This window comes from Lottia gigantea (genome assembly GCF_000327385.1).
Source record: "Lottia gigantea unplaced genomic scaffold LOTGIsca_29, whole genome shotgun sequence".
NCBI classification, from domain to species: Eukaryota; Metazoa; Mollusca; class Gastropoda; family Lottiidae; genus Lottia; species Lottia gigantea.
The window spans coordinates 389449-416241 of record NW_008708943.1 but is presented as its reverse complement, the minus strand read 5'-3'; the positions used below and the strand labels follow the sequence as shown (position 1 = coordinate 416241).

Sequence of the window (26793 nt, the reverse complement as noted above, 5' to 3'; positions counted from 1 at the left end):
GCCAATAGTATTAGTTATCTTCCATATATACATAATGGGAACTTTAACTTAATATACGTGTCTTTAGATAAACTTAGAAAGTTAATGACAACACTTAAAACATATTAGATCAATTCAAGTGTTTGAAAATTTCCAGAAACTTTCAGCAATTTGATGGAGTAGGAGAAAGGAAGGGAATTTGAAGAAGTTATCAATTTTATAAAATTTATAAAAAGATTTATGTCGTTATATCATTTTTGGATGGATGTTTTTTATTCTCAATATTGTATCTGATTTGGCTTTTTTGGGTCTATTCTGTCCACAAGGTTGTTCACAATGTCCCCCAATTACCATCTTATTGGAAGAGGTGGTGGGTAGGTAGACCAACCATTGCTTTTGGTCTGCGGGTGAAAGAAGTGACTTTTAGTGATTTCTAAATGCTATGGCCGTGGTTCGCCATTTTGAGGGGTTGATGTGGGTCTTGAATATATGTAAATAGTCTCCAGAAGTAGAACTTCACGAAAATCACACAATGCCTTCAGATTTACCTCAAAATAGAAATTAATTTCTTTGCAATATATGGAGTAGTGTCAAAAAAGACGAGTCGTCATTTTAACTTTCAAACTCGGATAATTCTGGACACAAATGGATTTGAAGGCTCACATTTCGATGGTTAGCTGTGAACACTATTACTGATTAGCCTAGGAGAACTTTCATAATTCCCCACATTTATCTTGATTTGTGGATACGTGGGATTTCCAACCTTCACATCAACATCATGTCTGAGGGTGTAAGGGGGACACAGTTTCTTCCTGCTATAACGTTTCAGATTTCTGGTTGTTCGTGAAGCTGCCTGGTTTTATCTGTGAGTCAATCAAATGTTAAACCGCTGTTAGGATTACTGTAAATTGAAAGATAATCTAACTGTTTCGAACTGGATATAGTTTAAATACACCCTGGGGACTAGAACAGCCATTATACGCCATCAGGTCGCCCATCGTTTCTATTTTGATCATGAAAAGGTTAAGGTCACCTAAAGCTTAGATGTTTGTCAAATTATCTTAATGTACAACCTGACCACAGAACACTTACAGCTACACAGAAGAACATGATAATTCAGTTTGTTAAAGTATCATGCTAGCTTTTGATTGATTTGGTAAGCTAACATGTGGTAACTACTTCCGGTTTAAGGGGAGCTAACCTTGGCAAATGACTGACATATATAGCGCTAAGACCACTAAAACTTTTTATGCTAATGATTCCGTTCTTTTTTAGAAATCCTCTTTATGCCTCCCTTTTGGGGTTTTTGCATGCACATTTTTGAGTTATTTTTGGTCTATAGATTTGGAATTTGATGTCTGAAATTGCATTTTCTTCCACCCGTTGTGAGATAATGATACGCGGAAGGATAATTCTAAAAATGGTTGTTTTGTGCGCAAATTTTTGTCCACAAACTAGGTATAGGCCAGGCTTTCATGTGACATATGGAAAATTGTCGACGATATTTCTGAAAAAAGTTATAGAAGGTTGAATTTGGTGTTTTAAAATGGAAACAAATGATAAATGAATTACCGTCCTGAGTCTTATCTCTCGATTAACAAATGAACAATCGCTTTTATGAGAAAGAGTGATAGGGGGCGAAATCGGAAAAGATTTGAATTTTTGGCTCTGTAATAATTGTTTCACAAATCATAACTCCAAGACATACCCTTCATAAACTGTCATGTTGTTAGATCGGAGCATCTGCCTCTATTCCAGTTTCTTCCAGTATAATGATCGAACTACAAAATATCCATCTTGCAAAATACATATCGGGGTTTTGCGGATCCGAGGTATTTAAATAGCTTTCAAAAAATACGGAAAATCCCCTCAAATAATTGCCTGGTTTTTCTGACTCTACATCAGCCAACAACTTTCAAAAGTCAGAGGCTGGTTTAGAGGCAGAGACGCATATAGAAGTGAAGAGTACATATTAAGTTAAAGAAGTGCGATTATTCAATAATATTGTCTTGTATTTGTGATATGTTGTTTTTTCTTCAAAAACACTTCAGAAAGAATTTATACCAAGGAATAAATAGGTGGTAATGTACATGGCCTCAGGGGAGTCGATATGCCACAAAATAAACATGTACTGCTACTTCATCTCGACACGTGTTTCTGGAGCGTCAATCCAATTGTAACATTACTAATTATACCAGATCTACCACGACTTCACAAATATATCAGAGACAATATGAATGCGGATCAGAAGAGTTTCTTGCTTGGTTTATAGTATAGATAGCGGACAGATACTCCTCCTCCAAATTGCATTTCTATCCATTCCAATAGTGAAACCAGGGTTACAAAACCGGATGTGAAGCCTATTAATTAAATTCAAAGTAGAAAAGTCAAATTGAAATTTGATTTAATGATTTAATCTATGTTTACTTTTGTCTATTTGCAGGTCAGAATGCCTACAAAAATCGCCATTATATCAGTGTGTTTAGTGATAGCCGTGGTACTGGATGACGTTGCTTGTCGATATCTCGAATGTCCAGACGGATGTTTTACTACCACGGACAGTCCCTGTGTGTGTCCTTTTAGCAGTCTGGACAAGCGAGGCGTACGATTACCCTTTAGATATGGAAAAAGAAACAGTTTTTTAAGATATGGAAAACGAAATAATTTTTTTAGATACGGTAAACGTGGCAGTATTTTTAGATATGGAAAAAGGGACGAGGATTCTTTAAGTGACAGGTGAGACCCGGTTTTCAGTCTTTGTTTTGAATGAAAAGTGCTCTTAAGAAGTCATACAGAACAAATACCGAACGCAGTATCCGTATTTGTCATACTTTCGGGAAGAAAGCAACCAAATTCTTTAGCATAGAACAACCCACGTCGCTAACGATTGAGCCACTCAAATGTCCTTTGTATAAGGTGATAGGTTTTTTTATTGGTACAGATTTCACCTAATTGCCTAACAGTCCAAGTCGCTACCAATTGAGCCCCGTATATCGAGGCGAAAGCATAAACATGCTGTCATTTGCTTTACCTTGGTGACTGTTTGTCATCACAATTTGAATAACCTTCTATATAGCCTATTCATTAAGCTAAATATTTAATAATTTTTATTCATGAAATATTTTTTTAATTTCAGTTCAGTCGAAAGTAATAACCCCTACAATATCTTACAGTCGGATTATTCTACACAATAAATGATGACGTCATCTCTATCGAGAGGGCAGCATCAGCAGTGACCAAGCATAATATCATTTTATTCAATCATACGAGGGATGGGGTCGGACACAAGGTTCATAATGTCTCAATACCGCTCAGTGATTCTCTTGGACTTACCAACTTATTAACTATTTCTGTACACAGCTTACTGGCTACTTTTTTTTTTTCATTTGGAGCCATTCGTATAGGCCAAGGATATTGAATAAGCCCGTGTCGCCTACAGTCTATTGAAGCTCCTTGGTCTAGGCTATTATTACTAAGGACAAATTTCAAGATGGGGTTTGAATGGTGACGTCTTCGATTAAACATCGAGTTACCACCCCTTCCATGATAAAAGTCTCGCTAACTGTTTCGTAAATCATTCGTACTTAGCTGTCTGCAAACAGGGCAAATCCAATATAAAGCAGACCAGCTTTGAGACGACGATTTATTTTCCTCTACGACCAATGAAGGTGTGTGTGTGTGTGACTATAAGAATTCAATGATACTATAAACAAGTGAATAACTCGTAGTGATTCGGAACTCTGCAACCTATCACTGGTGCGAAACATCAAATCATAAGACATTACTTCAAAATCCTTTATAGTTCTGTCTTTGAGGCATTAAAGATACTTAGAGCAGGAAAATAATTTGAGATGTTCCAAAAGATTCAACCATTGGTCAAGTGTTTGTCGTATTTTGTATGAAAACGTCTTCACGGTGTCTAGCTATCGCGAACTCTGTCTTATACCTTGACTGCAATAAACACCTTATTGTACGCCAGCAAATACATCCCATCAGAGTACCTCATAAAGACTACAGACTTTCTGTCGAAGATTCTGATTGGCTGTATTCGTACATAACGTACAATCTAACAAAGTCACTGCATTTACAAACTTATGTGATACAAGAAAGGTAGTGACAATTACAGTCAAGGTACAGGATGAAATTCGTTTGAAATTGTGGAGATCCATTTCAGTTTCTTTGAACATGCTGATTGTGATGTGATGGTTGGTTAGTCATGTTGTCTTTTGTAAATGAACATTGGACAGATTTGAAACCTTATTCAGAAACCCGACCCAAACCTCGTCATTTTTCATCCAAATCTTTATTTATGTTCCTGTGTGGCAAGACTGGAAAAAACGCGTGAATCATCCGTTTGGCATTCCGCAATCCATTATAGAACTCAACCGAACATGCATCATTTCATTCAACATTATATGATGTAGTGCATGGATAGTTGAGTTCATTTTCAAAACAAGGTATGTTTTGTTGGTTGTCCCATTTTTCTTGTCATTTTTTGATAGAAGAGATACATTATTGTTTTGTTCTAGTAAACCTTGTGTTCAAAGGGAGACAACTAAGATAAATCATGTCAATTTCTGTTTCCGGTTAAAATTATTTGTAAACATTTTGAAAATACAACGGAACAAGTATAATGATATTATAATTATAGTATAATGGTATTGGTGAACTATACGGTACGAAACAAAAATATTCACTTCAATATTTCACAAAGGAGCAGAGATATTTATGCACATTCGTGGCGATTTCTGACCATTTTATCTTTTGGTAGTTTAAATGTTTCCATTACGATTTATTCCATCCAAATATAAATAAGTTGGTCACCTTGATAGATGTGCCTAAATATCTATGTTCGGTCCTACACGATCTAACAAAAAATATTTGCGCTTTCCAGGTTGTGGTAACTTTTAATCACGTAATTGAAGATGTAAAATGTCTTTTGAATTTTGATTTGTTTTTGTTCATATTTTTGTTGATGATTCTAATGTTATAATGTTGTGTTTCAAACATTCAACACAATAAACGCCCTATACTCTGTTTTGAAACTGTTTTGTTAATTTGGAATCAAAAATGGCGAACTTGTATCTTGCCAACAGTTCAGAAAAGCACAATACCCTTGGAAACGTTTTGTTTATAGATTTGTCTCAAGTCACTTTGTCCTTGCGACAATTCGTCTGCTGATGTATTGGTATCACGGCAAGTCGTTCTGGTGGCAATCTTTTCTTATGAAGATCGATACCAAAGACACATGTTCAAAGTGTCAACCACTCCTCAATCAAAATTCGTATCAGCGATATATAGTTCGTTGTTGCGCCTATATCCCGTATCGTTCCTTGATATTTTGCTCCTTGCCCATATCGCCCCACACTAATTGTCCCTTTCCCTATTCGCCCGATACCCATATCACCCCTTTTATTCTGCCTCTTCCCCTTTCGCCCTCCTTCTGTTGTATGAGACCACATAAAAATATGATTTTTTGAGTTTTTGGATAAGAAAGGGGCATAAATGGAAGGCCGATATAGGCAAGGGCAAAAATAGCAAGGGGCCAAAATGGAAATTATAGATATGAAAAGGGCGATAAGGGAAAAAATGAAAAGAATGGAGTTTTTCGTCCTACTTGGATATGAGAATAAACCGTATTCAACATATAGGTAGATAAAAGATTAACTATATTTGCCCGCACAATAAACGTTGTAAGCTACAACAATGCAAAACCCTGAAAACTCTCCCCAATTCACTACTCTCTCGCCACATTACTTTACCTACCATCATAAGATGGCGTCTGATATCGGCGATAGGGTCATGGGCCCATAGAAGAAGTAATTACAGAGTCAGATCTACATAAAAAGTAATTTCAATATTCCCACAACAAGAGAGTATCAACACGTCAGTGATACAGAATTAGAAGTCTTTTGTGTTCGAGGCCCTTTTGTCATTTTCAAGGCTTGTCTTGTTCTGAATCTAAATGCTGGGTTTAAAACGCTGTAGATTACCGGGTTGAGAGCTGAATTGATAAAGTAAGATTTCACACACAGTGTACACGCTAAATCCACAATGGCAGACGAACCGTAATGGAAATATTCACCAGATGGCGTTACAGTAGTCTGTAACGACACACCGGAAGTTCGTATTAACATGATGGTCAGAAAAGGTACGTATCCAGTCATGACAGTAAATGTAATGGTTGCCAGACATACTGTTGTTTTACTGGATCGCATTCTTATACCCGTAACTTGACCTGAGTTAAGGTATTGCGTCATGCTACCAGAATCCTTACGTTTCGACTTGTTGGCTTTTATCTGCATTCGACGTTTAATAATGATGATGACGATTCTACCATAAAAATAAGCAAAAGCACCATAAGATATCAAATAGACCAGAAACAAAAAGCCTTGGTATAAAAATAAATACATAGAGTTACCGTAAAGAGCCCCACAATACTGCCCCACAACCTGCAACTTTCCAATTAACATGATAGTCTCCTTGTTAAAATGCAGCTGCGGTAACGACAAGACCACCGCCAGAATAGATATAACTACTGAAATCTTCTTGGCTTTGTCCATCTCATAGGGCATTAAAGGGAGGCTAATCTTAAAATATCTCTCTGAAGCTACGGACACTAGAATAAATCCTGATGTCAGATTGAAAAAACCTTCCAGAAACCGCGAGATGCAGCAAATTATAGGTAAAGCACTCACATACGGATTCCATAATTTATAAATATGAAACGGAATGCAGAAAACACAGCTCATGATATCCACGGCAGCTAAAAATAAAATGTAAAAATTGGCCGGTGTTTTCGGCGAGAAAAATTTATAAATTACGATCACTAAAATATTTCCAAAGAATCCAATGAACATGATGACAAATAAAACGACGATAACTGGTACATTGAACAACATCCGTTCATGGTTTAGTTGGTACAGTAAGGTATTGTTGTAATACAAGACCTCTTTTCCACTGTACACAGCACTTCCATTGGACGCAATTTCAGTGTCAATACCGTTTATTGTTTTGTTCTGCATTTTCCTTTCTTATGTTTCTTGTGTTTTGATTAAAAGCTATAGGCGACAAAAACTAGACACAGAACATGCTTTCGGATTTGATATCTGCAGTGCTCTTAGAAAAATAAAATCAGCTATAACAAGTTATACGAATTATTCTTTCAACATCACACTATAGTCGATCTAGGCAAAGAGAAAAAAAAAATAACACGACCAAAATCTGAAAAGAAAGATATAGTCCATTTAGACAAATGAAACGAAAAAGTTCAGATATAAAATGATCATTTGATAATTACTTGGTTCAGGAGATACATTGATCTTCAATAAGGATCTCCAAAGACGGGACTTCTGTTTTGCACCTATAGCGGAAACTGAACCAGCAATCACCCCTAATATTGGTGACTTGAGTGTGTATTGTTTAAAGGGTGTTCGTAACCTGAAGACCAATCATATCTTGGTCTCAGAAGCGGGAAATTTTTGCTAAGCTAATCAGTAATGGTGTTTCCATAACACCGTTGATATTTGAGTACCCAAGTCCACGTGTGTCCAGAATGGTTTGAAAGTTAAAATGTAGACAAGTCTTTTCTTGGTTTGAGGTATATTTGAAGGAAATATGCGATTTTAGTGCAGTTTTAGAACTTCTGAGGACTATTTACCCCCGAAAATGGCGCACCATGGCCTTTGAAATAATGTAAATACAGGGGTTATTTATAGTCCCTACGATGTGATTTGATTTATTGATTTTGTTCGAGAAAAGAAATAGATTGTGGTTTTTTTTAAGATGTTTCAATCTATTGATGGTTTTGTTATCAGTTTATATGTGATGTGACAATTTCTCACCATCTGTTAATATTCCCTATAAATCTACATCTAAGGCGTGTTATATCAATCAAATAATGAGCTATCCAGCTTAGTATTTTAGACTATGTCGTTTTTAGAAAAAGTTGTTTTTGTGTCTTGGTCTCTAAGAAGTGAGAGACGATCACCGGGCATCAGGTAGGAAGTGTGCATCCTTTCCAGAGACATCTGGCATTGTAAATGTCATTAATTTTGTCAAGATTTCTGTCGGTTTCATTTCAACTCCCGCTACCCACTTCTCTTCCTCAATGCTGCTGTACTAACACAGTTTCATTGAACACCGTATAAGTGTATTAGCGGAAGATTAGAATGTACAACGCCATACTCAAAAAGCCAATGTACCCGAGTTAACCAAAGGATATTAGATTTTTAGTTTACCGAAACCAAAATTGCATATCACGAAATATCAACATTATACAGTTTGTTCAATTCGTGACATTCAATATCCATGCATTAATCTGAAGACGATACACATCCATCATTCAAACACTGTGGCACAAGAATCTGCCCTGCAAAATAATTGACACCATGCAAAAACGAAAGTTTGTGACTACCAGAACTGAATATTAATGTGGGCAGTTACAAAACCTGAATTATTTCCAGAAGAAAATATATTAAATGCATAAAAGACTCACCGATTCGTATTATCTCCTTCAAATGCGATCCGTTCAAATAGTATAAAACATGAACTGACAGATTCGATATCCTGTTTTAATAAAATAAACAGTCGGCATTTATTTAACATTATTTTATATAACTTCATTCAGCAAACACCACTCACTAATCAATAGTAATCGATCATCGATGACAAAACGAGGCACGGTCATCTCAATGTCTTCATGTCAATATATGTTACAACTGTTAAGCCATGAACAGAAAATAAGTTATGCATCATCAGTCTCCAATATACTTTCTTTTCTGAACGAATTATTCATCACACAATTACTGACAAGGGGAGGTCGAGAACATGAGGCGTCGTATGCGTACTATCATTGAATATAAAAAAATGGGCACCAGTTTCGTTTACCTCTTCCCAGAAATGTCCGTTCAATCGGCTGTGAAATATTTGGCCTACCATAATAAAAAAAAGGGAAAGATATTATTCGCCAGACAAAGAGAACCCTAGTGCATTATTCGCCATACCATCACTGACAAAGACAAACCTGGTGCATTATTCAACATACCATCACCAATAAAGAGAAACTTGGCGCATTATTCGCCATACCATCCCTGACAAAGAGAAACCTAGTGCATTATTCGCCATACCATCACTGACAAAGAGAAACCTAGTGCATTATTCGTCATACCATCACTGACAAAGAGAAACCTAGTGCATTATTCGCCAGACCACCACTGACAAAGACAGAACCTAGTGCATTATTCGCCATACCATCACTGACAAAGACAAAACCTAGTGCATTATTCGCCATACCATCACTGACAAAGAGAAACCTAGTGCATTATTCGTCATGCCATCACTGACAAAGAGAAACCTAGTGCATTATTCGACATACCATCACTGACAAAGAGAACCCTAGTGCATTATTCGCCATACCATCACTGACAAAGACAAAACCTAGTGCATTATTCGACATACCATCACCAATAAAGAGAAACCTAGTGCATTATTCGTCATACCATCACTGCCACAGAAAAACCAAGTGCATTATTCGCCATACCATCACTGACAAAGAAAAACCAAGTGCATAATTCGCCATACCACCCCTGACAAAGAAAAACCAAGTGCATTATTCGCCATACCATCACTGACAAAGAAAAACCAAGTGCATTATTCGCCATACCATCACTGCCACAGAAAAAACAAGTGCATAATTCGCCATACCAACCCTGACAAAGAAAAACCAAGTGCATTATTCGCCATACCATCACTGACAAAGAAAAACCAAGTGCGTTATTCGCTATACCACCACTGACAAAGAAAACCAAGTGCATTATTAGCCATACCATCACTGACAAAGTGAAACTTAGTGCGTTATTCACTATACCATTACTGGTTGGAAGAAACTGGGCGAATAATTCATCACACCATTACGGACAAGGAGAAACTGGGTGAAGTATTCACCATGCCATTACTGGTAAGAAACTGGTGAATTATTGACTATACCATTACTGGTAAGAGGAAACTGGGTGAATTATTGACTATACCATTACTGGTAAGAGGAAACTGAGTGAATTATTGACTATACCATTACTGGTAAGAGGAAACTGGGTGAATTATTTACTATACCATTACTGGTAAGAGGAAACTGAGTGAATTATTGACTATACCATTACTGGTAAGAAGATACCGGGTGAATTATTCACTATACCATTACTAATAAGGAGAAACTGAGTGAGACGATTGTTCTTCGTACCGTCGCGTTATTCTTCCTATCTTCATGTTCAAAGAGAAACTGGGGCGTTATTCTTAGAGGATACCATACTTAAAAGATAAAGGGCTGACATTAAACATATTAAAGATAAGATGACAGAAAATCAATTTTTCCAATATTTTTCTATCTTGTTTCAATATTTCGCGACCTGAATAACTTCAAAGAAATTAGGAAACCTACAGTTTTGAAACAATATTAGAATGCGATATGACAATTAGAGAACTTTTCGATTATCATGTCAGAAATATTGGCATTTTGTTTGACAGCTCTAGCCTCCTTCTAATTATTGATATAACAAACGGATGAAATTGACACGTCATGTCACTGACAGGGAGGCAGCACTTAACTCAGCTAGTTCGACACTTGCTAGATTATTTGAAAGTCCGGGATTCGAACCTATACTTCAAGATGAATTTAAATATATTGTATACCCTGTTCTGACGTCGTTTCTTGGTCGGTCGGATCGTATAAATCCAAGCTCCGTGTTTTTCAGGTTGTGCAATGACTTGACTTTTGGAAAAAAAGGTGACAGACCGATTCAACTGCCTTTGTATGATTGAAAACAGCATGGTGTTGATCTGTTCTCACTGGCACTACGCTGCACTTCTTTTCTAACATGCAGAGTGCTATTAGGGAACAGTCTTAACCTTCTATGGCGCCCTGTATCACATGATCGTTGGAAACTTGACATTACTCATCGAGTTATATATCCCTATGACATTGCGGCATTAGCTTCATTTCGTCCAACAAATGTTGATCGTTGGCTCTAATCCTGGTCGGCGTGAAAGTATGGAGACCTTTAATAAGTCATCTTTCCAGTCGACCCAGTGGTAAATGGGTCCGGTAATTCGGGAAAGATCATTGCCAAGGACAAGCTGGTTGATAGGATCCTAGTAGGCATGTACACCTCATCGTGGTATCCAAACCACACCCAAATTCGTCATACTTCCTCCATACCGTAATAATACAAGTGAGAAAGATAGCTTGCCAGGCAAGGTAACATACGCCCACTGGCAGCTGTCAGAAATGATTAAACAGTCTTTAGTGACTACAGGGTTGCACAATATAGCTAATAGAGTGAAACGTCAAGTCAGACACGATATTTCGGTGAAATATTATCCGATCATCATGAAAATCAATAGGGATTATCTTCATAATGACATTGACACACAAAATAAAAATCAAAAGAATCTGTAAAAAATTGTAGCCTGTAGAGTGAGCACGAGTTGCACAATATTGCTAATAGAGAAAAACGTCAAGTTAGACACGATATTTCGGTGAAAAATTATCCGATCATCACGAAAATCAATAGGGATCATCTTCATAACAACATTGACATACAAAATAAAAATCAAAAGAATCTGTAAAAAATTGTAGCCTGTAGAGTGAGCACGAGTTGCACAATATAGCTAATAGAGAAAAACGTCAAGTCAGACACGATATTTCGGTGAAAAATTATCCGATCATCACGAAAATCAATAGGGATCATCTTCATAATGACATTGACACACAAAATAAAATTCAAAAGAATCTGTAAAAAATTGTAGCCTGTAGAGTGAGCACGAGTTGCACAATATTGCTAATAGAGAAAAACGTCAAGTTAGACACGATATTTCGGTGAAAAATTATCCGATCATCACGAAAATCAATAGGGATCATCTTCATAACAACATTGACATACAAAATAAAAATCAAAAGAATCTGTAAAAAATTGTAGCCTGTAGAGTGAGCACGAGTTGCACAATATAGCTAATAGAGAAAAACGTCAAGTCAGACACGATATTTCGGTGAAAAATTATCCGATCATCACGAAAATCAATAGGGATCATCTTCATAATGACATTGACACACAAAATAAAATTCAAAAGAATCTGTAAAAAATTGTAGCCTGTAGAGTGAGCACGAGTTGCACAATATTGCTAATAGAGAAAAACGTCAAGTCAGACACGATATTTCGGTGAAAAATTATCCGATCATCACGAAAATCAATAGGGATCATCTTCATAACAACATTGACATACAAAATAAAAATCAAAAGAATCCATAAAGAACTGTAGCCTGTAGAGTGAGCACGAGCCAAATGTGAACGGACGGACGGACCGACGGGGTGATTACAATATACGCCCATCTTACGTGTGGGCGTATAAAAATTACGTATTCGTGTCTATATATTTTACAGTCAAACTTAACCCTGAAAACTTTCTAGGAAATTTCAAATAATTCGTTACATAACGAAAGCAGCGTCTGAACGTTAAATATTAATTAATATGGATGGCATAGAATTGAGTAAGATTTTCCGTTAAGAATTGAAGCTGAGAGAAAATCAAACCTTGCTTTGGAATATTTACTTGGAAAGAATGAGTTTTTATCTCTTCAAACTGTCGACCAGTTCTTTGACGTGTTTACTGACGTACTAATGTTTTACCTAGTGAGGAGTGTTTAAAACTCGACCTAAATCTTTTAAGGCATGCTTACACTTTCTGGTTTACCCGAGTCTGTCAAAAATGTAGTATTTTAAGAAAGTTTACATAGTTATTTTTTTATTATTTACTGACTGACTGATTTGTGAGGAATAGAGGTTCTTTGGCGCGTCTGGCGTGTTTTCATTTCTTTGACGCGTCTGACGTGTGAACCGACGCATTGACGTGTAACGAAGACCATTTCTTTGGCGTGTTTTCTGATGAACTAAAGTTTTTACCCACTGAGGTGTGATTAAAACTCAAATTAAACATTTTAAGGCATGCTTAAACTTTCTGGAATACCTGATGCCACTTTGCGATTGAGTCTGTCAACAAGGGGGTTTCTTATAAGAGAGTTCACATAGTTTATAATATTGTTAAGCTTTTCATGCTGACTGATGTATGAAGACACTGGTACTGATGTATTGGCTCATACTAAACCTTTCAGAAATACCTGTCACACATAACAGTTCTTTAACGCGTTTGACGTGTTTACATTTCTTTAGCGCGTCTGATGTGTGTACTGACGTATTGATAACCAATGGGGGAAACTGGGAGGAAATTGTAAAAGGGGGAAACTACTACATGCATACTGATGTATTGACGTGTTTACTGTCGAACTGGGGTTTTTACCTACTAAAGTGTGATCAAAATTCGACATACTAAAACGTTTTGGAACACCTGAGGTCACTTTACGATTGAGTCTGTCAAAAATGTAGTATGTTCACATAGTTATTTTATCTTTGAGTTACTGACGGACTGAATTATGAAGATTAGAGGTTCTCTGACGTGTTTTCATTACTTTGACGCGTCTGACGCGACGTGTTTACTGACGTACTAATGTTTTCACCTACTGAGGTGCGATTTAGACTCGACCTAAACGTTTTAAGACATGCTTACACTCTCTGGAACACCTGTGACCACTTTGCGATTGTGTCTGTCGACAATTAAGGCTGTTGAACTGTTCGAAGAGAAATATTGAGAGGAAGACGAATTATGGGAAATAACTCCTTCACATCGAAACTACAAAACTATGGCTTTCACTCTTTTAAGATTGGCCTCTTGTGATCTAGATGTGAAAGAGTTATTTCTCTTTTGTTGATAATCTATAACTTCATCTTGGTCTATTTTACGGGTAGTGAGGACACATGGGCGGTCTTTGTCGCCGACGCGAGTCTTGAGTAAAATTTCCCGTGTGCCTCTACCATAGAGTCTATCCCAATATATAATTATATATATGGCTCTACAGAGTGTCTCCCGGCAAAGGTCGAAATATAATACCATCGGATTTTTCAACCCGGTCACTAATGCAGGTAAGAGGGGCTGGCATTGATAAAGCGTCTAGTCGTTCGGATGGGACAATAAATCGAGACCCCGTGTGCTATAGGCTGTGCACGTTAAAGAACGGGAGAAAATGCATTTGTTACTGTTGTTATCCTGGCGATCGGATATTGTAATTTTGTCTCAACAAATTTACTACACTACATCACCTGGTGCAGCCATCTTTTTAACGTCAATAACGCATGTGCGATGATTAAGCCGCCTGGGAAAATCGCGCTCAGTAACCCACACACTGTGTGCCAATGGCCACGAGTGGTTAAATATATCAAACCCAATAAATATTATTGACACGACCACGAGTGGTGAATCACTAACACAAGATGCATTTCCTTAGATTTCGGTTCATAGTTTTCATTACTTCATTACCTTCATTAACTTTACCAAAACCAGACTGCCCCTTTAATGAATTTTTGTTCAAGCGAAACGAAATATTGGTGGTAATGATATATATAATATGGTGATAATTGTAGCCTAATTAATGATGATGACACCTAGCTTTCAATGGACAATTGTATTCTCTGAATGTTTAAACCTACTGTTAATAAACGTTTGTTTGAATCACTCCCTATTTATACGCCCACACAAATAGTTTAGGCGTAGGCCTACATTGTAATCGCCCCACAGGTCCGTCCATTCACATTTGGCTCGTGCTCACTCTACAAACTACAATTCTTTATGGATTCTTTTTATTTTTATTTTGTGGGTCGAGGTCATTACGATTTCCGTGATGATCTGTTACTTTTTCACCAAAATATCGTGTCTGACATTGCGTTTTCACTCCAATAGCCATATAGTGCAACTTTTGCTCACTCTTAAAGCAGCAATTCTTTATGGATTCTTTTAATTTTTATATGCCCCCATGTAGTATGGAAGCATTTTGTCGTCCGTCCGTTCAGACTTGGCTCGTGCTCACTCTACAGGCTACAAACAATGATTTGTACTTGCAATCAAAGCTACATGTGGGCGTATGTCTCTTTGCTTCACAAGGCTATCTTAAAAAGCTACCTCCTTTTCTGCACCCGCAAAATGTGGGTGGTAATGGAAATAATGGTGATAAATCTAATTAATTTTATAATAATTGATGATATTTTTCTTTTATTTCACATGCAATTTCGTTATTCTATGAATGCTTAATGCGAACTGATAACATTAACGAAATGTTTGTGTCAATCAGATATGAAATACAATTTTCTGTTACAGAAGACGTGAGGTACAATACTGTGTGACAGGAAGGATTTTATTTCTAAGACAGCAAATTGTCTATTCTCCCTGTTTGGTCTCCAATTTTTCCAATGTTCTCTCAAAGCTCTTGCCGACTTTTTAGCGGAAATTGACGTACAAATTAATTAGGCATCTAATGAGACAATCTAGTATGTCCAATATTTTCTATGTCTGTTGTCTCATTTACTATTGTTACATCAGACTTGTTGATTAACGGAGACGAATTTCCTATGTCTATTGATTATCAAACAAATAGAATTAGTAATAATCCAAACTGCGAACGTTAACTTGTCATCTACCTACCTACTGCAAAATAAAACCCGTAATCCAAAACATTTTTAAAGTACTTGTCAGCTATTATTATAACCGCCACTACTGACCTGTGTTGGTGTGTTTTTTCCGCTTCTGTCAGTGATTTTTGAATATTTTATAGTACTTTGTCAGTGTTTGAAACCACAACTACAGACCTGTGTCCGTGTGTTTTTCACCGTTTCTGTCAGTGATTTTTGAAGATTTTAAGGTACTTCTCTAAAACCTGCACACAAAACATATGTTTTTGTTGAAACTGAGAGCTAACAACAACTACAGATATTAAAATATGAATTCAGAGTTTTTGTAATTTGTGTTGGAAACGACTTAAAACCTCATCGAAGAGAGAAAATGAATTCAGAATTCCGGAATCCATGTCGTGTGTGAACTTTCTATTTCTGTTTATTAAGAATTATAGAATACCTATATCTGTATACATGAAAACTGACTTGTTTCTTATTGATTATATCGTGCGAATTCAGTTAGGTTTATTTCTCTTAGTATGCAAAGTTTTCATATCAGAAGGCTTAAGGAACAGACCAGTAGGACGTAAACTCTGTTTTATATAATTGGTACACTGTTTTATTTATTCGGTACACTGTTTTAATTACTTGGTGCACTAATTAACAGAAGGACTGTTTCATTTAATTAGTACATTAAAAACCAGAACAAAACTTTTTTATTTAATTAGCCCATTAAGGAATACAAGTACAATAAAGCACTGAAAAGTAGAAGGTGAAACTCCATTTTATTTGGAAATCGAGACCATGAATAATACGAGCTCGCTATTGGAGAAAAATGAACTTCTGGCTGCCCTAGATAAATACAGACTTGAAAATTCGTTACCATTGTTTCTGTATCTTGGTATAATGTTAATCATTGGAAGTGTAGGAAATTCGTTGGTTATTTTTGTGAATGTTACTAAAGGTTCCAGAAATAAACTGAAAATATTTATAGTGACCCTTTCTATTTATGATGTTTTTACCGCGTGTGTGTGTATTCCTGGGGATTTTCTACATATAATCTACATGTTTTCTTACTCATCAGAAATTCTGTGTAAATTCGTCCTCTATTCGTCTTTTGTCAGTGTGGTCGGCTCGTTTTTCGTTTTGGTAGTAATCAGTTTTGAGAGATATCGTCAAATTTGTAAGCCACATGATAAGATGCTGAATAATAAACAAACAATTATAATTTTGATGGTTACAACATTATTTGCGATGGCTCTGTGCTCCCCCATCTGGCTATTTGGTGGTATTCGAATACAGCCGATAGCCGATTCGGGTCTCAAGGCGTCAACATGTGAGTTGTACAACGACGAATACAAGGATTCTGTGATCGCAACCGTGTCTATAATAACTCAAAACATAGTCTTCTTTGTCGGATGTTTTATGTTAATTTTTTTCTATGTTCGTGTGTTTATTACGCTCTACAGAAATGAACAAAAACTAAAGATTTCCGTTAAAGAGTCCAGTTGCCCCACGAACAGAAATCAGCCCTCGCATCTGCCTACCACGCACAATTTTCGACATAAGAAGCCCGTTACTCTTTTGACTGTGACTATCGTGTTCTTAATTTCCTACGTCCCTTTCTTGGTTATAGAAGCATTAGAAATACTGGGGATTTACAGCTATCATAAACTAAAAGTGTCTATTCAAAGTCTGGGCTCCCAGGTCATTGCTATAGTTTATAGGTCGTTCTTCATCCAGTCAGTGGCCAATCCATTTATTTACAGTTTTTTCAATACGATCTTCAGAAATGAAATGAAAAAGATTTTGTGCCCACGTCTAAATAGGATAGCAAGTTCGTGATCCAGCTATTACAATCCTGTGGCGTTGATTGTGCGTTAGAGCTTGAGAAAAGCTCTAGTCAAGTAATAAATGAGTCAGGCCCTACTTCGTTTTGTCAAGTAAAACTGTTGTCACAAAGTATTGTCGCGTAGATATGACCAGTATTAAAATGAGTTCATGTCTATCGTAAAGACAAGCGACATCCTTATAATCAAACAAATTGAAGAAGTCTATTTTTTAACATTCACGGTAGCGTAAGGAACCTTACTTACATTAGGAATCTAGATGGAAAGAACTTGCTAAAGGTATCTTTACCGTGAACAGGCTGTAGCTCAAGGGGCTTCCGATATCTGGTTTCTGTTCCATATCCCATCGACAAGCATTACTAACTATAAGGGATGGGGGGGAGTTGAAAATAACACTAAGACAGTTGAGTGAATATTTTATTTACTATTACAAGTATCACAGTTGACATATTTTTGTATTAGTTTAGCTTAATTCGCGTCGTTCTAGACTCATTATTTTCACAAATGGAAGAGGAAAATTTATGAAAACTGGTGACACTTTTCAGAATGAAAAGTCCAATAAGAAGTTTATATACAATTACACCCAAACTAACCACGCCCTACTAACCAGCGATGTTTGAAGTCAGGTAAACGGTCTTTTTTGGTCTTATTGAGAAAAAGGTTATGATTCTGAAAATCTAGTAGCTAAGAGAATATATATATATCAATGTAGACGACCCACCCTTATTTTGCCTCATGAAGTAGATCCCGTCTTGATTAGCCCATAAGTTGCAGAATACTAGGGCGTAAAAGTCCATTCATTTCATTTCCACGGAGTAGATGCCGAGTGACTCTTAATAGCCTTGAGGATCAAGATGGTGGAACGGTACGAACCGAACACACAAGATGCTATAATTCACAAGTAATCAAAACGACGAGAATCAAGCTAAAATTTATAAACAAGTTTACAATAGATTATAAAACAATACATATTACAATATATACACATAATAATATTACATTATGCTTATTAGTTCAAATGTTCCCTTAACAACGATGTATTGCGTATTAGATGTGATAATCGTCTTTAACCGTTGCTGAAAGAGCATTGTCATTCTAGGACACCTATCATCACTGTTTGGGGGGTTGTGTAGTTTACTGTTGTATAAATAAAACACAACATACAGATATCTTTTGTTTTTTTTCCTAAAAAAAGGTGGGTGGGTGACTTGGTGGTCACTTAAGCTGTCCTCGTAATAAGAGGGGATGGGGGGGGGGGGGCACTATTGTCGTGGGAGAGGGTAGCTGTTGAGCATAATATCACCAGGTTCTGAGACCTCACCATATTTTTGAGTTGTGAAGTAGTTCATTACTCCACTACAGCTATATTACCAGAGAACCAAACGGACTGGCCTTAAGGGTAGGGTGGTTGTTATCACATCTATCACTACACTTTAGCCACACCTAGATATCAGAGTCACCAAGTATCAGAACAGATGTACATGATACAACATTCACAATCTGTCACTCTATCACTGGAATGATGTGTTAATGTTTTGAAATGATGATGAAATAAAAAAGAGATCTGTCTCATCAGTAGCCAAGATATCTAAGTCCTTACTTTGTGTATAGGCTCAGGGATTGATGTGCAGGTACACTTGTATGAAGTTTTTACATTTATCAACAGTGTAAGTTCAGATCCAGACTAACGTCTGCATCCTTTAATATTTGATCCTTCTTGTTTGAATTTCTTAAGATGAACCTTGACAGTGAGTTCAGGATTTGGATACTGGTTCATATCAAGACTGGAGTCAGCATTCTTTAATATTTCATCCTTCTTGTTTAACTTTGTTATGATGAACTGTGAAAGTGTGTTATGGATTTGCAGTAGTAAAATCACGGATAATCAAGCAAAAACTTCGCTGTCTGTCTGTTTAACCAGCTAATTGAGCACAGATTTACTACTGGCAGTACAACAATTCTTATTCAGCAGACAACAGAACTTGTTCAGTAGACACAACCATAAAACTCAATAAATAACCAATGAATTTTGAACAGCCAAGATGCAAAAATATGAGTATTCTAGGACGACATCCATTTAAAACATAGATAACCTTTTTGTCCTCGTTTTACATGTGACTCCAATAATGATTAACTTTCCATCTTGTAAACAAACTAATATATGACTGTTGCCATTGGTTACAGACAAACAAGTTACAGGGATTCGTAGTTGGACACTTGTAATGTTCTTCAACCTGAAATAAGATCATAAATCTTAAAGAGGTTTTCTAATTTTTAATGTATTACGTGGACATTGATAGCATCAATTTGCACCATTCCAATTTTTAATCAGACGTATGTAGTTCCTGCAATACCATTAAACCTAAGTGTTTTATGACTTCATTAATTGTAAATTATGCTATATCACATGACCTATAGCCTTGTCAAGAGGCTTGACCAAAGTCCAAATGACAAGCCCCACTGTCTACAATGCCTATAATTCCATGATTAGTACTTACCCAAATATCTGTTTGATGGTGACCTGGCCATTACTGTCTCCCAGTATCACATGATCACCAGTTAAAACAAAATGGCCGAGTGTACATGTCAGAGTCTCACAGAACAAATGTTTACCATTGACAGAATAAACATGTAGAGTATTCTTCTCCTGGGAAATAATAATAACAATATAATGAAAACCCCTATTTCCACTAAAGCTTTCCTGATGAGGTTTGTTTATTCGAAACACATGTCAGCAACATAGTGTTAGCTCTAGTTTAAGCTAATGCCATGAAATAGAGCTTAATATCTTTATCTTCTGCAACTTTATAAGAACATGAATAACTGTCAAAATGCAGTGTGCAATGAGGTAGATTTTGGCAGGACATGAGACACTAGCCTATTCTTTTTCATAACAAACTGTCAAGGAATCTTAAACTGCTCATTCTTGAAACTCAAATGACCATATCAAACAGATAATTGGTTCTATCAGATGTTATATAGCAAGTTGCAGAAAATATGTAAATATTAGAGGGTTAGATCTCCACTATCGGACAAGAGATATATGAGGATAGCCTGAAAAGTTCATAGGCTGACTTGGAAGGAGTTATGCCAAAGTATGAGCCAAATACAGCAAACTATTGAACAGGATTGAGGTATAATAGAAAATCATTTAAATCTAACCTGAGTTTTATTATTATGAATCTCTCTAGAGTACAGTACCACTTGACCTATATCTGATACCGCTAATAACGGTATGGAGATGGTATAATTTTCTTCACAAGGAGGCCGTAACGTTCTCATATAATGTCCTTTACGTACTGTATGTATAATAACTGTACCATCCTATCAAAAAATATACATTGTATTGTTTCCATAGATACATTTTTGCAGTATAACATATTATTTTTAAAAACTCCTGCCATATTACAATTATTTAGTAGTTTTAATTTGAAATTTTAAAAAGTCTAGTCTTCAATATTTATTCAGAGGCAGATTTTGTTAGTTTTGAAGAGCTGGGCACTATTCCAGAAAACATGATGCCATTAGAGTTGGTTTATGATTTAGGCATGCATTGCAGAGAGTCCACATAGCTAATATACATGTCAAGTGAGCAACAACTGAGCAATGTCTCTTGCTCCAAGCACAACAAACAGAATATATTGATTACTATACCTTTCCAGCAGAAACAGCAAGATCCAATTCAACTGAAATATGTACCACTGTTACCTCACTGTCATGGCCATACAGAGTCTGTACAGGCTTCTTGTTAATATTGTTACAAAATCCACCCTAGAATATAATTTATCAGGTTTTATACTAGAGTTGTGGTATTACAAAAAAAAAATCCTCATGGGAAAGCATAAGCTAATCTTCAAAATGTCATGCTATTACGAACTGCATACTATACCTTGACTACCATAGCCACTATTCTTGTATCGCATATATCAGCACACAGACCACCACCCTCCTGTCAGACCACCACCCTCCTGTCTGACCACAACCCTCCTGTCAGACCACCACCCTAGTCTACTAGTAAAAAGAGAGAAGTACCTGTTGAAGAATCTCCCAGATCATACACGTTCGGTCTCTAGAACCAGTTATTAAATGATTACCACAATAATCTAAAGCTAAACACGTTATTACATCTAAAATACATTTGAAATTATAAATTAGTGGGTTAAAAAATCTCATCAACATTGAATTGACACCTGAATTTGTCATTCATTTCCATCTTGATTTAAGATGGCTATTGGACTCATTTCATATCTAGGATATTGATTTTGACATCTTGAAGATCCAGAATGACTTTTGGTCTAGTTCTGAGTGATCCAAGATGACTTGGACTTTCCTGTTTACATCATTGATTTTGACATCTTGAAGATCCAGAATGACTTTTGGTCTAGTTCTGAGTGGTCCAAGATGACTTGGACTCTCATGTTTACATCATTGATTTTGACATCTTGAAGATCCAGAATGGCTTTTGGTCTAGTTCTGAGTGGTCCAAGATGACTTGGACTTTCATGTTTACATCATTGATTTTGACATCTTGAAGATCCAGAATGGCTTTTGGTCTAGTTCTGAGTGGTCCAAGATGACTTGGACTCTCATGTTTACATCATTGATTTTGACATCTTGAAGATCCAGAATGACTTTTGGTCTAGTTCTGAGTGGTCCAAGATGACTTGGACTCTCATGTTTACATCATTGATTTTGACATCTTGAAGATCCAGAATGGCTTTTGGTCTAGTTCTGAGTGGTCCAAGATGACTTGGACTTTCATGTTTACATCATTGACCAGGATGGCTATTAGACTCATTTAATGTCCACATCATTGTTGACTTATGGATTACAATTATCAACAGAGATGTTTCTGTTTTTTCCTAGTGAATAGTACCACGGTGTCTTACTTACCGATATGTCCTGTGATGTGGTTGATTTTTTTATTTTTATTGATATGATACACTTGTAGACTGTTATCCCAATGTCCAGCACTGAATAACAGCTTACAGTCATGTGATACAGTAAATAACTTGGCTTCTATAGATAGCCCTGGTTCAAACACACCATTGATATGTTTCTTAGTTCTAAAAATATAATAGCTGACTTAAAATACCCTTGAACATGTTTCAATATTTGTCAAAGTTACAGTAGTCTCTATCTGATCAGTTGATAGTCTTATTTCAACCTATAATCTTCAAACTCAAGTTGTTATCCATGTAAAATATTTCCAAAAAAAAAGTCTAGCTAGTAGACAGGATCTTCAGGAACTGACGTTTTGTCCAAATAATAATCAAAACGTGCAGATGACTAGTAAACAGAATCTTCAATAACCTTACGTGTTATAGTTATACACATATTGTCTCGTACGAACTGAGATAGATTTATATATCAACACTTACTTAGAACTTTGTAAAGTTGGATCTTTATCAAAGGTATAATAATTCGGAACTGATTTATCATAGGGCAACCAACCATGTATTCCAATAATACCATTCTCTGTCACTGTGATCTGGATGAATGGCAAGAGTAAACATAAAACAAAATATCATGAAATTTAACAAAATTGAGTTTTATATCCTATTTTTATGCACTTGCTTTTGTAAATGAAAATGAGTAATGTCATGCAGTGAGGGAATCTGACTGTCAAGGGGAGCATGTACAGACTATGCACATAGTGCATCACTTTATTGTGTCATTCAAACAAACTGGAGCTTTCTTCAATGTCTGTTTATCTGACCTGCATCACTGTATGCACTGCATCAGAAACTAAGCCAATTTGAACTGGGCATGGTAAACACAACTGTCTAGTCTATAATAAATAGTTACCATACTATCAGGAGTACCATGTTGTATAATAGACCGTGCCTGATTTCTTGGTACATTGACATAGACAAGAGGATCTGTATCAGATGACACCTGTAATGTTGAAGAGAAACATGAGAACAAGGTATGATAAACAAAGAAGAAAATGGATGACCAAGTCAGATGTCTGCAGAAAATGGAACCGCTTAGAGCTTAGTGTTCTGCACTCTCCAAGAAAGCATCAAGACTTGTTTCAGCACATGAGAATTCATACACTCAAGATGCTATAGAGAACCTCAGCTATTTTTTGCATTTTTCTTTATACAAGTCTTATATCAATAGGTTACCAAAAGAAAGACAAAAGATTTCTTGAAAACATTTTTATATAAGTGGTCTCTATTGAATAACAAAAACATTGTGATAGGAAACTATAGAGATGGATTACTGAAAGTGGGGAAGACTAGCTTGACTCAGTGAACTTTTCGAATATTTCTACCATTTCAAACCAGGCAATGTTGCTCAAAATTAGCTCTAGTAACCCACCTCAACAAAGAAAGTAGTGAGATCTTTAACAAAATAAAACAGATTAAGTGGTTTGGATGATTTCGTGGCTTTAATATTGGCTTCTTCTATTGATAGACGTTTTGGATGAGGTTCCTGAAATTATAAAAATTCAAACTTTCTAATTGTCATAAAGATCAAAGGTTGAGTATCTTAAAGGTTTGAAAAGTTATCCAGCTAAAAACTATTATGAATCATTATAACAAGACATTCTTCGATCTTAACTTGGGTGAGTTTCTTGTTTTGATGTAAACTGAATATATACATGTGTAATCTACTACCGCTTTTCCACGGCTCTTCTCCAGATTTTTCAAGGCAAAAGATTTTTTTTCCTGAACTTTATTCCCATATTTGTTTGCAAAATTGATTATTCAATATTCACCTTTAACAACTGAGTTGGCGTTTGTCCAAAATTGTTGATCATCCCTTCCAGAGCTTTTCTTTCTTGAGGATTTTTCACAGCATCCAGGTCCACAGCACCTACAAATAACACTTTCTAATTCTGTCTTTTCATTTATTTGGTGTGAACCAATGCGTCTAATGGGTCCAAACATGTTGCTTTTACAATGTACCAGGACAGAAATAAAATAAAAGTGCTTTTTTAATATCTAAACATTATTAAAATTGACATTGACGTATCTGAACTATTTTGTTTCAGTTTTATTTTTACTGAAGATCTTCAATAAACGAAGTCACAGATATTAAAGTATTACATGCCAATCATTTCAAACAAAAGGCTTATAATAGTTTTCTTCAAAGGAGTCTTTTATAACTGATTTTTCCTTTTGAAAAGAAATTTTATAAGATTCATTTTCTGTCACATCTGTAAACTAATAGTTGTATGATCAAAGTAATAAGTCACAAAATTATGACCAGAAAGAAATTTTCCACAAAATAAAAATGAGAAAATCAGAACAGCACCCTGAACCCTGATTTTTAAAAAAATATCATAATTCAAATTTGAAAAATGTACCTGCTGACTGTAAAAATCACATTTATGACTCATGAGTGGGCGTAAGTTTTTGTGAAATGGAGGCCAGAAACCTAGAAAAATGTGTCGTTTCAGTCGTGTATATGAAAAGATTGGACTAACCTTCATAAGTACAGAAGTAAAAAACATTGACAGCATCCACTGCAGCCTGACCTTTTTGTTTGTATCCGAATATTAGATCTATCCAGTCATGTAGGTTACTAGATACATAATCTGATTCCTAAAATATAGAATCACAATATTACCATCTTCTGTTTAGTAATTTCATTTACTTTGTAACCATTTACATAAGAACCAAAACTCATTTTATACAAAAGATGGGAGAGAAGATAAATAGTAAGAGAAGAGGATGTAAGTGCTTTTACATGTCATTTTTCTACTTTAGGTTCAACTAATGCAGTGTGCAATGAAGGAAATTCAATTACAACAGAGAATGCCTAGTTGAGGAGGACTTTGGACAAATGTTGACCAGCTAAAGTACACCGAGCAAGTGCCTAAATTGTTCAACAACATAAGTTTAAATCTGAATCTTGACTTACCAAGGCCAGTCTATGTTTATAAATAAATTCTTCAGGAGTAGCTGCCCATTTCGGTAAAACAACATCGTTTATTTGTTCCTTAGTTAACTGTAGTTTACCCAAATCAAAATCTAAAACAAATAAAGGATCAATGATGGTTGTATTTACATGTAGACTGACAATATTCATAAAGAAATGTCTTACAACCTTCCTTCTAAATCAGAATTACATGAGGGTAACAGCAAAAATCAAATATGGGTGGCTCACATAAGATTTTGCTGAGACCCGCTTTCATTGAAGTGTTGTGGGGGGGCTAGTTACCTAGTGCCCAGAGATTTGTAATCTGCCTTAACTTACCGTTAATATTTTGCAGAAATTCTGGCAAGTAAAAGAATTCTGGAATCAATTCTTTGACATCGTTAGGGTTGTCCCATGGTGACTGCCAACTACCAGGAATGGAATGAAACTGCCTGTCAGCTACATCAAACCTACAACGTAACAACATGTCGATAATTTGAATATCAAGAATAGAAAAGGAAATTGATTGATGAGCTCGGCATGGTCGGGATTCAGGGAATCAACCAGACGTACAATCTGGAACAGGGTTCAGAATGTGTTCCACCTGTGGGAAAAAAAGCAGGAGCAGACGGATTTCAAAATGGCGGAGAAGGGGTAGAAGGGTAAATTTTGAATGTTGACAAATATGGTTTCCTTACTTCCATTGAAGCCAGAATTGGAAAAGACAAACATGTTCAGAACTAACCATTTGAGTGCTACTTAATTATGGTCTAAATATACCAAAGTAATACACTCGAAAGTTTCTAGTAATTTGAGATTATGGCTACTAACTTGCCACTCTGTAACTGTATGTGTAGAGTTGTGAAGGGTTCCATTCTAACCATATAATGTATAACACCAGCCGCATTGGAATAGTGAGTACCATAATGAAATTTCTCTATTGTACCACTCGGGTCTTCAAATGTTTCATATCTGGAAAGAAATTTGATTCAAAATGACAAATGCTCATCTCATACTGCTGACGTCTGCTTGGTCAAACATTAATATTGTTTTAAAGTTTTATAAATCAATCTGTATTTCTTAATATCTTCTTTCTCTCTCTGTTAAAAGTATTGTTAAAAAGGGCCAAGATATAACTAAAATTCATACTTCTCTATAACATCAGCTTCATTTTTAGGATTAACTGCTCCCATTGGCTTGGATAAATTTCTGTAAATATTTTCATTGCTTAAATCTAAACTTTCAGACGTATAATCTTTCAGTATCCATGGAAACTAGAAAATTCAAAATATAAGCCTGTCATTTCAGACCCATTTTCAGATAACACTGACGAATTGTGGGATAGCTTAAAACGACATGTGCTATCCCACATGCTGTGTTTGGTTAGAAAATAACGCCATAAAGCAACCATGGTAGAAAACGTATTAAATTACAATGGAGAGGAAAAAATCTCACAACAAAAGAAACTCTGTGGTATTCAATTTCAGTACTGCCAGTAAGTCAATACTAAGTCTGTTCTTTTTTCCTCATTACAACAGAAATAA

General features: G+C 36.0%; 3 protein-coding genes across 3 annotated transcripts in view; 1 reads left to right on the top strand and 2 right to left on the bottom strand.

The window, feature by feature from the left end:
- Positions 1 to 315: 315 nt before the first annotated feature.
- On the top strand, positions 316 to 3942 carry LOTGIDRAFT_232424 (hypothetical protein; the record flags this gene model as incomplete). Its single annotated transcript, XM_009056760.1, has 4 exons — positions 316 to 349; positions 1738 to 1811; positions 2423 to 2715; positions 3116 to 3942. 4 exons carry the CDS (start codon positions 316 to 318, stop codon positions 3171 to 3173), a joined length of 459 nt encoding a protein of 152 aa, XP_009055008.1. The 3' UTR covers positions 3174 to 3942.
- Positions 3943 to 5858: 1916 nt separating this feature from the next.
- On the bottom strand, positions 5859 to 7004 carry LOTGIDRAFT_161360 (hypothetical protein; the record flags this gene model as incomplete). Its single annotated transcript, XM_009056759.1, has 1 exon — positions 5859 to 7004. The coding sequence occupies one exon, from the start codon at positions 7002 to 7004 to the stop codon at positions 5859 to 5861; it is 1146 nt and encodes a 381-aa protein (XP_009055007.1).
- Positions 7005 to 16607: 9603 nt separating this feature from the next.
- LOTGIDRAFT_232423 (hypothetical protein) overlaps positions 16608 to 26793 on the bottom strand; it is a gene marked incomplete at both ends in the record, with an annotated part of 29229 nt that continues 19043 nt past the window's right edge. The window contains 17 exons of the mRNA XM_009056758.1: positions 16608 to 16730; positions 17667 to 17740; positions 19490 to 19611; positions 19876 to 20024; positions 20540 to 20701; positions 21032 to 21148; positions 21410 to 21504; positions 22271 to 22443; positions 22759 to 22868; positions 23186 to 23275; positions 23705 to 23818; positions 24105 to 24202; positions 24816 to 24933; positions 25253 to 25362; positions 25589 to 25719; positions 26081 to 26221; positions 26399 to 26523. Coding sequence (XP_009055006.1) covers positions 16608 to 16730; positions 17667 to 17740; positions 19490 to 19611; positions 19876 to 20024; positions 20540 to 20701; positions 21032 to 21148; positions 21410 to 21504; positions 22271 to 22443; positions 22759 to 22868; positions 23186 to 23275; positions 23705 to 23818; positions 24105 to 24202; positions 24816 to 24933; positions 25253 to 25362; positions 25589 to 25719; positions 26081 to 26221; positions 26399 to 26523 — 2052 coding nt within the window. The remainder of the gene's footprint in view (positions 16731 to 17666; positions 17741 to 19489; positions 19612 to 19875; positions 20025 to 20539; positions 20702 to 21031; positions 21149 to 21409; positions 21505 to 22270; positions 22444 to 22758; positions 22869 to 23185; positions 23276 to 23704; positions 23819 to 24104; positions 24203 to 24815; positions 24934 to 25252; positions 25363 to 25588; positions 25720 to 26080; positions 26222 to 26398; positions 26524 to 26793) is intronic.